The following is an 18,290-nucleotide window of genomic DNA, read 5'->3' on the forward strand; positions in this document are numbered from 1 at the left end:
CAGGGATGTAGTGACTGTATATTTCAAATGACTTGTCAAAATTCTCACAGCTGTCACATAGATATATTCTCAAAGTTATTGACCAGTATACCCCTGAAAGTCTTTGGGTGAAGTGGTGGCTGACCCCACTGGTGGAGAGTTCTGGACACACTTCAAAGACAACCAGGTTGATCTCTGGTGGTCTCCCTCACTTGTGCGTTCTTCTCTAGCCCAATATGCTTATAGCTGTCTAGTGGTACAATTTCCCCCTCTATAAAAATATGCCCAGTGTCCCATGTTCCAAAGCCACCTTCAAGCAATGCTCCATCCTTCCTTGTGACTAACTTCACCTCCTAAGAGGAAAGCAATCTAATTGATTGACTGAAATAATAACTGATCAACTAGATTAAAACATACTTGCAAGCAGAGACCTAACTTTGTAAGTTTGCATCTCTTAACCACACCTACGACTGCTTTCCTTGAAGCAGACATACAACGGATATAAACCTAATCTTGTTTAATTTTCCCAAGGTGATGTACTTAAAGAAGAAATTTAACTCTAGTTTCTAACTGGTATAAATTGTTTAGGAAAATATTTATGAACAGGAATAAGATATGTTCTCCTTTCTCCTCACTTACTTTGAGCTAGGACCTTACCATATGACTCTCTTACCTTTCCTTCCCCAAACCACCATAAGTACACACCATTAATTCATTACACAAGTATTATCAACATTATAATGCCCAAGGGCTATGCTGGGCACTGGGCAAAAAGCACTAACCAAACCAGACATGGGCCCTACTTTCACATACTTTTCTTGGCAATTAGTTTTCTTCTTCCCTATGTTTTCCTGGGCTTTTTACCTGCCAGTGATGATGATGATGATGACGATACTAATACTAATGCTAATAATAATAATAAAATTTTGAGTAGGACTTTCTATATGTCAGATGCTAAGTGCCAGATTATATGTGTGTGTGTGTGTGTGTGTGTGTGTGTGTACATATATACACAGTCTTTTAGTCCTCACAACAACGTGGAAAAAGATAAGAAATTGAGGTCCCCAAGATTAGAGCACTCAGATGCTAAAGTAGGCAGTCTAGCCCTGTTCTTAACCACTGTTGCTTATAATGAGCTTAAAATGACTTCTATTTTTATTTCTACAACTGATTATCCCACAGGAAATTTCTTGGTAGAGAGAATTTAAAACTTTTGGGAAACAGAATTGATAGAAACGTGTGTTGAGTTTTAAAGTATGAGTAGGGCTTATGTATCACACCTAGTGTTTCCCCATCTCTGGCACCATTCAAATCATCCTTCTATACTTTTTCTACATCCCCTACCTTTACATAGATCGATTTAAAAAAAACTGAAACTAAAATTTATTGCGTACCAACTCTGTCCCAGGCTCTATGACACACATTATTTGAGAAAAGAAAATCAGAGAACGTCAATTTGCTGAAAATAATCTCTTTTTTGAAGGGGCCTCTAGCAGATCATTCGCCCCGTCACTCAGCAAATATTTATTGAGCACTTACTTCATGCTGGGTTCTATGTAAGATGTTGGGTAGAGAACACCCTTGTGGACTTACAACCCATTAGGAGAGTTCAGACAAGAAAATAATGTAGGGTGTGAAATGACAGGCAATAGCCAGCACATGGAATGGGGCATCTAACCCAGACTTTGGGGGTTGAGGGTCAGATTTCAAGGTTTTCAGATGCATTGGTGCCTTTGTGTTTTGGTTGAAGAGTTATAATGTCGCATACACTGAGCTTCTATATCAGTATATCTTTAGACTGTACTCTGAAGCACTCATAGCACCGCCTAGCAGCACCTGAAAATTGAGGGTCAGGGTTTTATAGTGTCATTCACTGCTTTACTTTATTCATTTCTGAAGTTCAAAACATTTCCACAGAGAACATTAATAGTTCTCCAAAGTGGGAATTTTGCCATGGAATGAAGGTGCCTTTGATTCACTCACACGTCACATGGTGTCTGGGACTTTTTTTTCTTTGTTTGTTCACTTGTTTCCCTAAGAACGGACAGGAATCAACCTTTTAAGCCTTATGGAGCGAATTACTTTAATGGTTAAAATAGCAGAGAATATTAGAAATCCAAGGCTAGCTCTCTGCAGGGCTCCTCCACCCTGACCCAAGCATTCCATTTCCTTCTGCCTTTCACTTTGAAATGCCTTTGCTTCTTGTGTATGTCTTAACCTCCCCCAACACCAAGAGTATGGGGTAAATGATATCAGACTGTAGAAATTTCTTTTTTAGAAAAAGTGTGCACTACAGACTCTGGCTTCTTTACCTCCTACTCCAGGAACCACTAAAAAGGAAGAGAATCGTCAGGTTCCTAAATCCAATGAACTGCTTTCTAGCTGTGACAAGGGAAAACAGGGAGAGCACATTTTTGTTATTGTATCTCAATTCACCAACCTACAGCCCAACCAACTGCAGTCGTGGTCCTGCAGGCCATCCACACACATTCCCACCCACATATTTTTCATTTCTTCAACAAACTAATATCCAAAAGGAGCAGTCTGATATCCATTGCTATAAATGCTTTGGACCGTGCTTTCCTTCCATCATCTTCGTAGGCATACTCTCAGGTTGCAATGAACTTTGGGGCTAAGGAGGTAATAATTATGGTCTCATCACATTGGATGCAGATGAGTCCACTTATCAGCACTAGCATTGCATATGATCAATTTTCTAAAACCAGTGCAAACAAGCACCTTATTGCTTACACTTCTTTAGGCTTACACTGGGGAAGGTCAATCCAAAATGCAGGGACCCCATTAGCAGCAGGAAATAAATAGGAAGCATTACGAAAAAGAACTAAAAAAAAATAAAGAAAGAAGTATTTTGCCTGAAAAGCACTAAAATCACACAAACTGTTAGAACAGGTAAAAAAAGATACATTTTAAAAATATTTTTATTGCATATATACAATATGTACAATATTTATACTATATATTTTATATTGTATATATATAACAAAATTTACCATTTTAACCATTTTTATGTGTAGAGTTCTGTGGCATTAATTAAGTACATTCACAATGTTGTGCAATCATTACCTCCATATATTTCCAGAAATTTTTCATCATCCAAAAAGAAGCTCTATAAAAAAGGATACATTTTTAAGTCAAGTCACTGGACTCGTTACCACTTGGAACTGAAGGGTTGTAATGAAACCATATATGGCTCAAGGAAAGGGAGGGGGTGGGGGGAGGCGGAATCTTTATGTGGGGCTTGTTCTACAGTTGTATTCACACATGCAGATATAGCTAGCTCACAGGTAATTTCACACTGAATATTTTTGTTTTCTTAAGTGATTCCAATTCAATGTGGTTCTTAAGTAAAACTTAAACACATTAAACATAAAGCATTCTCCTTGAACCAACTCTGAGCCAAAAAAAGCATGGTAAGGAAAGTTGAGGGCTATCTTCAAAGAAGGAAAACAAACTATTCCAAATGGAAAAACTATTCTCTATCAATGTGCGTGTGTGTGAGAGTGTGTGTGTGTGTGTGTGTGTGTGTCAGAGAGAAACAGAGCAAGGTAGAAAGAGACAGATGGATCAATAGACAAAAATTCATTACAAATAATACCTAATATACACTATTTGAGAAATAATGTATATAATAGATATTATATTTAAATGTTTATATAGCCCCCAAAAGGTACAGAAATGAAAAGCAGGAGATAAAGAAAAGGTCAAGGTACCATGGATTGATGTCTTCATTGGTCTGTCTTATCTGGGAACTCATATTTCCAGAGACAGTAACAATCCTAGGGGTGTGCTGGTTACCCAATCTCTCCATCAGTAGAAGTTAAACACACAACCTTTGTAAACACTGTGTTCTCCTATGCAAATTCAGGTTCAAGACAAGTTCCCTGACCCTGCTTCCAACCACAGGGGTGCTCCTAACCCCTCCCAGCTAGCAATGCTGGAGTAATCACTTACTGGAGTAACCAGAATGTGAAATTCATTCCAGCACTCACTGGGTGATGGTAGTTTTTGTTTGGTTGGTTTTGGTGGTGTTTCAGACTTACCCTGTAACTAGCTAAAAACTGACCTGTGCTATTTTCAAGGACAGCTCACCTCCTTTTGGACTGAAGGCCACTCATCAAGCTTGGCAGCACTGGAGGGACAAGTTAGTTTTGTGAAGCTGTAGAAGTCCTTCCTAGCTCTCTGACTCCACACACCCTACCGAACAGCTCTCCGCCTTCCCATCCTCCGTCCTCCCCACGTACACCTCTCGCACCTCCCAGCCTCCCTGCTTCCAAGCAGTCACCCCACCCTGGGACTTTTCACAGCCCCTCACCTCCCAGCAGCATTGGGAGCGGTGTGTAGGGCTATCCGTGGAGGCAAGGGCTCCTCTGTGAGGGCGCAGTGTTTCTCCTGCCTGCGGCACGATCCAGATAAGGACAGAGGCTCCAGCCATCCCCGCGTCACAAAGAGCTCCTCTGATCCCCCTGGCATCTGGGCTTCCCCTCATTAGCACATAAAAGCTGCTCTGTGCCTTCCCTCTGAGCCGCTCTGTCTGTCCCACTGCCGGGCTCTATGGAGCCTTTTAGGCCCAAGCTCATTTTGAAACGTCCCCAGTTCAAGAGGCGCTAACCCTTTCCCGAAACCTGTTAAACTCTCCTTTACAAACCGCAGGTACCGCGGAAGCAACCATCACTCTGAGAGGCGCAATAAGACTGCAGGGCAGATGCCTTCTGCCAAATTAGTCTTCCCAAGAAGAGGCGTTCTTAAAACTAAGCCAAAAATGTTTAAATATATCTAGCTTTCCAAAAACGCAATACATTGAAGTAAAACAGACTCGTGCCTTGTTCGTAGGTGGGTGGGTTCCACTTCAGACTCTGACCCGCACGGCTCAGGAGGAAAACCACCGAGCAGAGCAGCTCCTGCATCCAAGTCCTCGGCGCGCTGAGGGCGCTCTTTAGCGCTTATCCCGGGCCTAGGACGGCACAAAGCCACGAGAAACCGGGCTCCCACTTCAATTTTGTGATCAGGATAACAAATGCAGAGTGCTTGGCAGCTTTCCAAGCCCTCTCCCAGATGTTATGTCATTTAAAAATCCCCAAAATGCAATGGGAAATGAAGGGCTAGGATTATTTTAACCAGTTTACAAATGAGAATATTGAGGTCCCCGAAAAACGGAAGTCAGTTCCCTGTGACAGAACATCTCACATTTCACATTCTGAAAGGGACATCATCATCCCAGGGGCTTCAGATACAAAATCTCCAAGGGACGTTTAATTCCCCCTTCTCTCTCACACACCCCACTCCCAAGTATAATCAGGACCAAAATCCTCCTGAGCTCTCCTAGATACGCCCTGCACTAATACCCTGACTTCTTCACAGCTGAATCTACTGATGGTTCCTGCATGCCTTGTCACCAGGGCCCAGATCTGTTTCTGAGCTAACCCTTTCCAAGACAGACTCTAAACAGCAGTAGCTTCTTTCTGCCCATCACACTCCTCACCTCCTCCTCCTCACAAATGTCAAAAAAGCGCACAGGGCTTCCCTGGTGGCGCAGTGATTGGGAGTCCGCCTGCCGATGCAGGGGACGCGGGTTCGTGCCCCGGTCCGGGAGGATCCCACATGCCGCGGAGCGGCTGGGCCCGTGAGCCATGGCCGCTGAGCCTCTGCGTCCGGAGCCTGTGCTCCGCAACGGCAGAGGCCACAGCAGTGAGAGGCCCGCGTACCGCAAAAAAAAAAAAAGCGCATAGCTCTGCCCTTAAATCCTACGATACTTCTCTTGTATGTCTCCTTTCTGACTCTTCAAAATGACTATTTCCACTTCTCTCTGTACAAATGTCCTACACCCCTCCCCCACTACCTAGCACCTCATTCTTAATTGATAGGATGTCCTCATAGTTCACAGAAAAAGAAAAGCCACCAGACAGGAATCACCTTTTATTCTCACCACCAAATCTACCAAATTACCTTCATTTACACCCACGCTTTCTCCCCGCCACTCCTGGACCATGGAGAGTGTCCTGGCTCCTCTCGAAGGTCAACCCCTCCCCCTGCACCTGGGATCCTACCACCTCAGCCTTTGCAAGGCCTTCCTCCTTCCTTTATCCCATTCCTTCCTGCATATGCAATTTTCCCCTCTCCACTGTATCTTTCCCATCAGCATACAGACCTTTTGTATTATGTCCTCTCTTAACAGACTCTCCCTTTACTCTGCTCCTGGTTAGAGGAAAACTTTTCAAAAGTTATGTTTTGAAACCCCCAGCTCACAGTCGCTCTCCAAACCGTTCCATCCAGGCTTCCACCGGCACCCACCACCTGAGCCTGTGCCTATCTGTGGCCAGAGACACTGATCATTTCTCCACCCTTCCCTCAGTTGATTACTCTCAGCACCCGCACTGTTTATTTCCTCCCTCTCAAAACACTTACTTCTCTAGGCTTCGGAACACTGTACTCTCCAGTTTTCCCTCCTGCTTCAGACCTCTCCTTCTCCAACTCCTTTGCTGGGTCCTCCTCCTCTGTTTGACTCGGAAGTTGATGTGCTCCCCAGAGTGACCCTGGGACCCCTTTTCTCCTCTATCGAAAGACTGTCCCCAGATGATCTTATCCAGGACCACACCAATGACACCCAAATCCAAATCCCCAGCCCCTGATTTTTCCCTAAATCCCATACTCCAGCTATCATGTGACATTTCCACTGAACATCTCTAACTTAACTTGCCAGAAGTAAACTCTTGACTTTTTATCCACAAACATGCTCCTCTCCCTGTCTTTCCCATCTTGGACAAGGGCACCATCACTCACCCAGTTTCTCATGCACCCCAAACTGGAGTTTTTCTTTATTCACTTCCCTCAGCAGCTTCACCAAACCACTCATCCAATCCCATGGACTCCATCTCCCAAGATGAATCACTCCAGAACGCAATCATTTCTCTCCACCGCATTGCTACCCTCCAGTCCAAGCCTGCAACGTCTCCTTCCTCCTGGAGCCACTTACCTCTCCCGCAGTCCATTCTCCAACAGCAGCCAGGGTGGGCTTTTCCAAACATTATCCACATTACTCCTCTGCTTAAAACCTTTCAGTTGCTCCCCCATCCCACTGAGGATAAAACACAAGTTCTTCTCCCGGCCTATGGGGCCCGAAAAGACCTCACGCCTGCCTCCCCCCACCCCACCCCAGCCCGTGATCTCCCCCCTCCCATGCTCCCCTCCTTCTTGCACTCCCTCACTTTCAGTCACGCTGCTGCTTGTTTCATCTCAGCATCCCCACCTGGAATGCACTGCCTCCTGACCCTCAAGTAGCCGGTTCCTTTTAGTCGTTCCAATCTTAGCTTCAATGTTACCGGACGGGGAGAGGCCTCTTCTGACCACTCAAGTTAAAGTACCACCCGTTACCTCTGTCACATCGCCCCACTTTAATTCTCTGGAGAGTACTTAGCACAATGAGATATCTGTCTTATGTATGCATTTATTGCCTGCCCCCAACTAGAACATAGTCTCCAGGAGAGTGGAGGCCCTTTATGTCCTGTTCCCTGCAGTTTCCCCAATATCTAGATGGTGCCTCTTACCTGGCTCAGTAATTATGGTGCTGAATGGCTGAAGAGTCCCTACTCTATGCTCCGCAGAGCTTGAAGTAGAGCCATGCCAGTGGTCCTGCTGCTCATGCTGAGCCCCCCCTGTAACCCTGACCCTCCTTTCTGCACTCAGACCTAGAATCTACTCTCTTTAACTTTAAGATCCTTGAAAAATAGCACTCTCCACTTATACCCCATTCCACAGAACTGCGATGCTGCGCTGTACCCCTTCTCATCGCTAAAGAGCTTCCCCGCCTAACATTCCAGGGGATCCCTTTAAGGTAGGCTGCGCTGTACCCCTTCTCATCGCTAAAGAGCTTCCCCGCCTAACATTCCAGGGGATCCCTTTAAGGTGGGAGCCCCAACCTAGCCTGTTGGGTTGAGTCCTTGATACTTAATGTAGCTATTGTCAGGTCTAACCTGCTGCCTCCACATTGCCAGCTGGGATGTACAGATTTCCAGGGCCATGACTAGCACCAGCCGAATGCTGCCACCGTGAGGACCCCCTACCTACCCCATGATTAGATGCACTTCCAGAATCCAGACTCGCTGTTGCTCCCTCTTGGATACTGGACTGGGACCAGCGCTTCTCAAACTATCTGTTATAAGATATTGGTTCTTTTTTTTCAACTCACTGAAGACAATTCTTTTGTAAAATACAATTCAAAAAATCAACTACTAGAAAAATAAAATGGCAAAAAAACAAAAATTAAAATACATGACCCAATATTTTAATATTAGAAAAAAAAACATAAAAGTACTCTGTCAAGTTGCTATAGCTATTTCTAATGCTTACTCTTGATCTCTGTTCTTCTCACAGGCTGGTTACACAATCTGTGAATCAGCACAGGTCCACAGACAACTGAGTAGCTGGCTAAGGTCCTCCAGCTGCCTGTCTAGTTCAGGTAACACCCTAGGTCTCTTCTGCCCTAGCGAGCAGATCCCTTCCTTGTAGCAAGTTTATAACCTTTCAGCAAACAAGTATTAACCACCCACTATGTTGCAGACACTATTGAGTACTTTCTCAAAAATAATCTAATCTTCCTCTCTCTGACCCTAGTCCACACTCTGTTCAAATTACAGCACTTCCCTCTCCAACCTGGCCGCCTCCATCCCATTTAGACTCCTGTCTCAACTCCCCTATACGGCTACAGTAGCCACCTAACTGACCCCTAAACCCTAGTCCATCCTCTGTCCATCTCTCCTACAGACTTTGTCCAAAATATAATGTTCGGGCAGATCTCTGATCAAGTCCTTTCTCTACTCAATAACCTGCAAAAATAATAACCCACAGTCTAACTCATATTAGAGTGTCTAAGGCTTTCCATTATCTGACTCCATCCTGCAATTCTAGCCTTACTTCACTCTACTGCCTTTTTACCTACATATAATATTGTCAAACTGGTCATTTAATCCTCCTCCAGTCTCTTACTCTATATTTGGTTCATCCTTTCTGTCATCTCCCTTCTTGCACGTGTTCCTATCCTACCCATCTGCTACAGATCACATGTTAATGTCCCCGCCAAAATTCATGTGTTAAAGCCTAACTCCCCAGTGTAATAGTATTTGGAGGTGGAACCTTTGGAGGTGTTAGATTTAGATGAGGTCATGAGGGTGACGTCCTCATTATGAAATTAGTATCCTTACAAGATGGGAAAGGAGATCTCTCTCTCCCTTTCACTCTCTTTCACTCTCACTCTCTCCCTCCACCATGTGTGGGTACAAGACAGCTGTCTGCAAGTCAAGAAGGCCCTCACCAGACATGCAATCTGCCAGAGCTCTGATCTCAGACTTTCCAGCCTGCAGAACTGTAAGAAATAAATGTCTGTTGTTTAAGCTGCCCAGTCTATGATATTTTGTTATAGCAGCCCAACCTAAGACCCCATCTTCCAATGCCAAGGACAAATGCCATCCCTAAACCCTCATGCCCTGTCTCCAGCCTAGTCTCTCCTTCCTCTGTAGTCTTATAAAAGCACTTAGCTGTGTTACCATAAAAATTGGTTTCCATGGGACTTCCCTGGTGGTCCAGTGGTTAAGACTCCACACTCCCAATGCAGGGAGCTGGGGTTCGATCCCTGGTCAAGGAACTAGATCCCGCATGTCACAAGTAAAAAGATCCCACATGCTGCAACAAAGACCCGGTAAAGCCAAATAAAGAAACACTAAAAAAAAAAAAAATTGGTTTCCACATCTATAAAAAGATTATTATGAGAATAACATATGATGTAAAATTTTATAATATAAAATGTATGCTTTATAATATAACATTTAAGAATTTGAGCTACTGTCTAAATGCTCATTTTAATTCAAACACTCATAGGTTGTATCAAATTACATAGTAAAGCAATCAAGTCCTTCCAAATCACCCTCAATCTCTCTTACCTGCAGTGCACAAACATGTCCCCAAGCTCCCTCAAAGTTGTGTATGCACTGTCAGAATGTTGATATTTTCAGGAAACTCTATTCTCTTGGGTTATATGGCAATGACCTTGATAGGCTCGCCCTGAAATGGCACTTTTTCTTCTAACACTCTGAAAGTAGATGAACATTAATGGCTATTCCTCCTTTGTTTAAAGGCCTAAGTGAAACAAATTGTATTTTATTCCTCAAGAAAGATCTGCCTCTTACCTATGTGTAAACTCCAAGTAATTTTATTATGGGTTCAGTCTTCCTCTTGAGTAGTTTTCTTACAGGTGAAACAGCTAAATTATGGGGCTTTTTTCTGCATCTCTGTTAGATCAGCTTGAAAATCTAATCATTTTGATGTATGTTATCTTTATTTCTACTTTACTTAAATTGTCCCCTTGATAGATTATATTGAAAGGGTAATAACAGTTAGAAACTCCGCCAATGGCACTCAAGGGTCCACGTCAGCCCCATGACTGTCTGGTTCACCACTATGATCCAGCAGTGTCCAACATATAGTAAACACTTAATAAATACTCATTGAATAAATGACTGACTGATTGAATGAATGAGTGGACGAGGAAAAGAGAAACCAGTGAAGTATTTGTCTTACACAATGGATCAGTACCTTGTACTATCTCCAAGCCAGGAATGATTAGGAACTGTAGCCCTGTCACTCTAAATCTGGACATAATTAGCATGTTTTCGTTTTTAGCCTCCTTTTTTTTCTTACATCTTTATTGGAGTATAATTGCTTTACAATGGTGTGTTAGTTTCTGCTTTATAACAAAGTGAGTCAGCTATATGTATACATATATCCTCATACTCCCTCCCTCTTGCATCTCCCTCCCACCCTCCCTATGCCACCCCTCTAGGTGGTCACAAAGCACCGAGCTGATCTCCCTGTGCCATGCAGCTGCTTCCCACTAGTTATCTATTTTACATTTGGTAGTGTATATATGTCAATGCTCTCTCTCACTTCGTCCCAGCTTACCCTCCCCCCCACCCCCATGTCCTCAAGTCCATTCTCTGAGCCTGCGTCTTTATTCTTGTCCTGCCCCTAGGTTCATCAGAACCATTTTTTTTTAGAGTCCATGTATATGTGTTAGCATATGGTGTTTGTTTTTCTCTTTCTGACTTACTTCACTCTGTGTGACAGTCTCTAGGTCCATCCACCCCACTACAAATAACTCGATTTCGTTTCTTTTTATGTTTAGCCTTCTTTAAATGTGTATTCAGTTGTACTAGCTTTCCCTAATTAATTTGTTAAAAGGGCAGGAATTGATGGTTCATAATATCAGAACTTGTAAAATGGTATGTAAGGTATTTTTTAACATCACAGTCACATAGGTAAATTTTCTTGAGAGTTGAAAATTTAAATCTAGCAGAAAACAATATTTTAAAAAGTTTAATAATAATATACTTAAACAAAACACAGGACAACTTATTTATATGATTCTAGCATCTAGATATTTAGAAGCATACAATTAAGCATTATGCATAAAAATTCAGATTACAGATTATAATCATTCACTCTCAATAGCAGTACATATGCCAAGCTACCCAGTTAGATTTTGAGGTCCTTCAAGCAAGAATAATGTTTTGCTATGTATGTGTCCTCCAGAAGAGGACTCAGCACACAGAAAGTGATTAGGAACAAATGAATATAGAAACAATCAACAGAGTGAAAAAACAACCACTGGAATGGAAGAAAATGCTTGCAAATCATATATCTGATAAGGGGTTAATATCCAGAATTTATAAAGAAGTCCTACCACTCAACAACAACAACAAAACCAAACAATCCAATTGTAAAATGAGCAAAGGATTTGAATAGACATTTCTTCAAAGAAGATATACAAATGGCCAACGAGTATATGAAAAGATGCTCAAAATCAGTGATTATTAGGGAAATGCAAATCAAAACCACAATGAGATATCACTTCACACCCATTAGGATGGCTGCTATCAAAAACAAACACAGTGTTAGCAGGATGTAGAGATACTGGAACCCTTGTGCACTGTTGGTGAAAACGCAAAATGGTACCACTGCTATGAAAAATGGTATGGAGGTTCCTCAAAAAATTAAAAATAGAACATATGATTCAGCAATCCCAATTCTGGTTATATAGCCTAAAAAAACTGAAAACAGGATCTTGAGGAGACATTTGCACATTCATTTTCATTGCAGCTTTATTCACAAGACCCAAGAGATGGAAGTAACCTAAATGTCCATCAATAAGTGAATGGATAAAGAAAATGTGGTATTACTTACACACACACACACACACACACACATAATGGAATATTATTTAGCCTTAGGAAATTCTGCCACTTGTGACAATGTGAATGAACCTTGAGGACATTATGCTAAATAAAACAAGCCAATTACAAAAAGACAAACACTGCAAAAAAAAAAAAAAAAAAAGACAAACACTGCATGATTCCATTTATATGCGGTATCTACGATAATCAAACTCTTAGAAACAGAAGGTAGAATGGTGGTTGCCAGGGTCAGTGGGGAAGGGAAAAGAGGAGTTATTGTTCAATGGACACAGAGTTTCAGTTTTGCAAGATTAAAAAAATTCTAGAGGTCTGCTGCATAACGACGTGCATACAGTTAGCACTACTATACTGTACACTTAAAATGCTTAAGATGGTAAAGTTTATGTTATGTGGTTTCAGACCTTACATATATACACTAATATGTATAAAATGGATAACTAATAAGAACCTGCTGTATAAAAAAATAAATAAAATAAAATTCAAAAGTTTAAAGTAAAAAAAAAGAATAAATGAATGTATACATGTAGATGTTCATGTCACAGTCAAGAAATATGCCAAACAGTATGCGGTATTTTTCCATGTATCTATTGGCATTTGACTTCCTCTAAGTATACTTTTCTAGAAACATAATCAAGAAATAATGTGTTTGAACAAGGTTCAGTGAATGCTCATTGGCCTGAACTCGAATGAGAAAGCTAAACTAAAACCTGGTGGTGGTACTTTCACATGCTGTATTCTATTCTTATGAGAAACAGCAATTAAATAATAAATCAGCTCTTGCATTAAGTAACTTTAGAACTATATGGGCAGCCAACTCAATTTGCCATATTGTCTACATCTATAGCAGTGTACAGTAAAAACAGACATCTTTTATTATGGTCCTGAGGCACTGAAGGACCTTGAGAGAGTAAAAGGTCAAAGAAAAATTACGTGAAGATAGGTCCATTTTCTTACACGTTACTTCCTTGGAAATGCACCACTTTATCCAAGGTAAACCAAATATTCCTTTAATATGAACGTTCAGTTTTCCAAGCTCCATGCAAAAAAATATACTGGATGATCTTCCAGTTTTATAATTTTGTCCTTTAGTTAAAAATAAATGTGTCCTTCAGACATCTTTTGTTTACTACTAATCTTAGAAATGTCTGTTTTCAATCACACCATGCTGCTCCATTTGGAATATTCTGTATCAATTATCCTCATTACTGGTTGGTCTTCCCCTTTCATTCTGACATCTGTTAGAAGGAGCAGCTTGAGGAAGAGCCTCACTATCAATTTTTTAACAAAAGTCGTCCCATTTGATAAAAAAGGATCACCTAAATGATAACAGATGTCTTCATCAACTGTACCTAATAGTACAAGCATAACTCTGTTCCTGGCAGCCCTTCTGTTGGTTCACCATGTTCTCTCTGCCTTACTTAATAACTCAGAAAAGCTATATATACATACTGTCCCATCACATATGGTAACTTCCCACATGGATATCGATTTTATGTAGGCTTGCTACCAACTCTCCTATGTATCTTCCTTAATGCTTTTTAGTTTTCAATTCAAAAAAGTTTCATAAATTTGAAAATTAATGAAATAAATCAAAATGTAAGTTAGAAATCAGCTAGTTTCAAATCAAATGGATGGATGACCCAGAGTCACACTCGTGGTTCCATTCCAATGATTAAACATCCCCACCACAAGACAGAAAAAGGCAGAAATGCCTTTATAACTTGAAACAACCCAATGCATCTCTTATTGGGAAGAAACTGGGTCAAAACTTGAAATTCATGGTTATTTTTATTAAGATCTGAAACTAATATTCAAGTGGGAAAAGATAAATAAAATCGCACACATGCAAAACATAAAACAAGCTATCACTCGTTTTTCACAAACATTTCATAATGAAATCATTTTAGAGCAGAAAATCTTCACATACTACATAGATTAGTATCTACTCCTATATGTTTCTAAGAAATCTACTAGTATCAGCAGTTTCTGTGAGAGGGTCATCAACTGTTGCCCTTGAAGTATTTTCTTTTTTGTCATATCTTGCTTGCCTGTGGCAGGGTAATAAATACTATCTCACACTCAAGAAATAAGGGAAGAGGAGTTTGCCATAATTTTTTCCTTCTTTGAACCAAGACATTATTCTAAATCTTTGGGAATTAAAGAAGTAGCAATTATCCCAGCATCTAAATCATCTTGTACTTCTTGCATCACACTGCCAAAACAATTTTGAACAGGACAGGGGAGAAGAATGTGACACATCCTATTAACTGGTAAACATAATTATCTAGCACCTCCTCTTTCACCAAAATCATGGATACTATTATATTCTACTCTAATTGTTCTACAGGGAGCAGTCAATCAGTGAGATGCCCTATTTGTCATACAAAAAATGCAACCATCCAACTCAATAAGCCTTTAAAGAAAGGGGAAAGGATATGGAGATATACTGAGGAAATAAAATGATGCAGGACAATGTAAGGCAGATTGCATTAAGGTAACACTGCATTTTCATTCTAAGCTTCTTGAAAGACAGTACGTTTAATTATTAATCAGTACTTCTCCCTTTACCTATCCCTCGGTAGGCAGGATACAGACAGCATATGTGCTGGCATTTCTTCCTCTGGGTTGGCAGGTAGCTACTGTTACAGGCTGTGACCAGTGGCAGGCAGTTCACCAGGCTTGCGGTGCTCACAGTCTGACACTCCTCGTCCCAGGGCACCATCCTCAGTCTCTCAGCACCGCCCCTCTGGCCCAGTGGGATGCTCAGAGTAACTAACAGTGGTGCAATGCCCCACTCAGTCACTGAAGAGACTCTACTGGCCAGCTCACAGCACTAGAACGCTGCCAACAGTATATCTGCACGCCAAAAGTTAGAGGGATATTTTTCATATTGGCTCCAAACTTCCAGATTTCCAACCTCACTTTCTGCTAGCAGCTAAGTTGCTGCATGCCAGAGGTAGATGAAAGGAAAATTGTCCAGAAGACAGTTAGTTGATAGGGCAACGTAGGTGAAGCAAATAGAAGTATTAAGGAAAGAGGAAGAGGAAAAGAAGACAAAGAAGCAAAAAGGGATCTTTAGCTTTTAGAAAATGAACAAAGATGCTTATGATATGGCAGCCAATGGGCCAGCCTTAAAGCCATTACTGCCTAGTCCAAGATACCTGGAGGGTTCAGACCAGAGGGGAGCCACACCTAAGTGCTGGCACAGGAACTCGAAAATGCCACTCCCGCCCCCCACCTCTTGCTTTTATACAGAGCCCAACCATTCAACAGCCACAGCTAGTGCTGTCTCCTGTTGACAAAATCATGGAGCAAAAGCCAAGCCCATCAGCATGCTAACGAAATTACTCCACCAGGATTTTTACACTTATTCTGATTTTTTTCAGTCTCCTTACCAAAGGCGCTCCTGCTCCAAAGAAATATTTTCTTCTTATCCTTTAAGGCTAAGGAAAGATCATCTACTTAATACAAAATATTACACTGAAAATTCTGAAGGTCTTTGAAAGACAACCAAATGTTTCAGTTGAAATCTAAAGGCTATAACCCTAGGGTTCCATTCACAGATGTATCTGCCAGGAAATGTCATGGACCCAACCTTTCAGTCTAAGTTCCTCCTCTATAACACTCATGTCACAGATCACTGAAGGCTAGTAAAATACAACATTCTCCCCATGATGTACCATGACTTCAATTAACTTGTGTACGATATTCCCACTGCCCTCCCTTAGACAACAGAATTCGGTTGAATAATGAATTCGTGTAAAGCTTTATACTTTCCCAAGTCTATTTCTCGAAACCATGATAAGAGAGGTAAGACAAGTACAAAACACATTTTACAAATGAAGAAACCAAGAGCCATGGAGATGAACAGCTCTGCCCCAAGCCACGTGGCAAGTCAGCGGCAGAGGAATGATGACAGACCAAGCCCCTCAGCTCCCACCTCAGTGCTCTTGTTATTCTGGACTCTAAGATCCACGAAACATCAAGAAATAACCTGCACAGAGTCAATAATAACTTACAATCAAGCAAAGATAAATGAACAATAGCACCAGTTTTTTCTCAGCTTGATGAGGGAAATTAATAATTAACATATTCTGCATAAAAATTTAAACAGCCAATGCCAAGTCATTTACAATTCAAAAACATCACAGGTATTCAGAAAGGATAGGAAGCCCACAGAATAGGTACTGAGCCAGCATCTTCTTGATTTATTCTGCTCATTATCTTTTTTAGATGTAATATGTAATATTTTGGAAGGTGTTATTCTAAGCTACAAATCAAAGGGAAGTAAAGGGCTTGAGTTTCTATTACCAACTCCTGTCTCACTTCAGAGTGAATTTCTTCTCGTTTGATAATAAATGGAAACACATGGAAGTACCCACAAGTAAGCTAATATACGTTAAATCTTCACAGGTGAAGACTCCTGAATGGTTTGGGATTTCATATGACTAAATTAAACCATACTCCGAAAATAAGGAGCTTTTCAAGCTTCTATTTCTGTACGTATTTTGTGCTCCCACTAGAGCTTTCAGCCCCAAAGAGCTCGAGGTGAATCCCTGGGGGGAATCTCGGCTACCCCAAAAGAGTGCCACACAGAAACCTGTACGCACAGAGCAACCTTAAGAGTTACCCCCAACAGATGCATCGAGAGGCACACACGCACCCAAATAAAAACACACACAACCAGTTCTCTATTTGATTTTTAAGTGTCAGCTCTTCAACCATTTCAAGTTACTTTAGTAGAAAAAGTCCCTTTCGCATCACGGCCGACTCAGGGGCGCCAGGGGGGCCCCATCTCACATCAACCCGGGTTCTCATCCTAAACGCCTCGTCCTTGATCCATCCACTGCGCAGATTCCAGCACTGGAGGCGCCGGCCACCAGCGTTCGCCTCCTCTGGCTTCGACACAGCCAGGAGCCTCCTCCTCATACCCTTCCCGCAACATTTCTGCACTTTGCCTGGGTCTGACCCAGGCCTGTAGCCTTCCCATCCCCGCTCCCAGCCAGAAAGAGTCGGAGCCGCAACTGGAGCGCAGGGCGGGAGAAGTGGGTCCCCGCGCCGCCCGCCGGGTCTGTCTCCATTACCCCATCTCCCGGCGAGGGGCTGGGATACCTCCGGGCGGAGCGCGAGGCCGGCGACTTCCACGCCATCCCCGCAGCTCTGCGCCTTCCCGCCTCCTCCCCGGCCACCCCCAGGTCCGCTCTGGCCCCCGAGCGCAAAGCTGGAGCCCGAGTGGGAGAGGGACGCGAGGCGACACGCGTGTGCGAGGGTGTGAGCGCGGACACACAGCAGCCAGGCTAGCAGAAGCCCGCCTCTCCCCGAACTCCCGCCTCGGACCAGCCGGCGCCCGGGCGCTCCGGGGCTCCACGGGGCTCCCCGCTCCGGGACAAAGCTGCCGCGGCCTCTCCGCCAGCGCGGGGCGCGTCGTCGCCCGCTCTCCTCAGTCTCCCCGGACGCGACTCCGTCCGTCCCAAAGGGCCTCCGGGCCGCCCGGGGGATGGAGGGGTCCCCGGGCCGGGCGCCCGCAGCCGCAGCCCCGTGCCCCCGCCGCCGCTCACCTGTTCAGCACTTTGCGGATCCTCTGGCGCACGCCGGCCCGGGAGGAGGCGGACAGGCTTCCGCCGCCGCCGCTGCCCTCGGCCGGCAGGTTCTCGATGGTGGTCACCACATGGTTCGGCGGGGCCGGCGGCGGCGGCTGCAGCTGCTGCTGCTGCTGCGGCTCGGGGGGAATCATCGCGGCGGAGGCGGCGGCGCGGCGGCGCTCAGAACGCTGCTGGGCGCATCGTGCGCCGGCTCCGGGCCCGGGAACGCGCGGAGGACTCTGCCGGGCGGCCGCGGCCCGGGGAGGCGGTGCTGCCTGCCAAGCGGCGAGGCGGGGAGGCACCCGCGGCTACGGCCGCCGCCGCCGCCGCCCAGCCCGCCACTCACACCTCTCCAGTCCCAGTGTGCGCACCCTCGCTCCGCCGCCGCCGTCTCCTGCCCCAGCTCTTCCCGAGCCGCGTCCTCAAGTCCCGGCACGCCCCGCGAAGTGGCCGTGAAGGGTGTCGCGCG

The 18,290-nt window shown here is 43.7% G+C and overlaps 1 protein-coding gene across 1 annotated transcript in view; it reads right to left on the minus strand.

Annotated features, from left to right (window-relative positions):
• Nucleotides 1-18,029, minus strand: part of SLC35F1 (solute carrier family 35 member F1) — a 422,653-nt gene extending 404,624 nt beyond the window's left edge. The window contains exon 1 of the mRNA XM_060167349.1: nucleotides 17,798-18,029. Within this exon, the coding sequence (XP_060023332.1) occupies nucleotides 17,798-17,973 (176 nt within the window). The 5' untranslated portion in view covers nucleotides 17,974-18,029. The remainder of the gene's footprint in view (nucleotides 1-17,797) is intronic.
• Nucleotides 18,030-18,290: the final 261 nt, after the last annotated feature.

The sequence above is a fragment of the Lagenorhynchus albirostris genome, chromosome 12, assembly GCF_949774975.1.
Source record: "Lagenorhynchus albirostris chromosome 12, mLagAlb1.1, whole genome shotgun sequence".
Classification (NCBI taxonomy): domain Eukaryota; kingdom Metazoa; phylum Chordata; class Mammalia; order Artiodactyla; family Delphinidae; genus Lagenorhynchus; species Lagenorhynchus albirostris.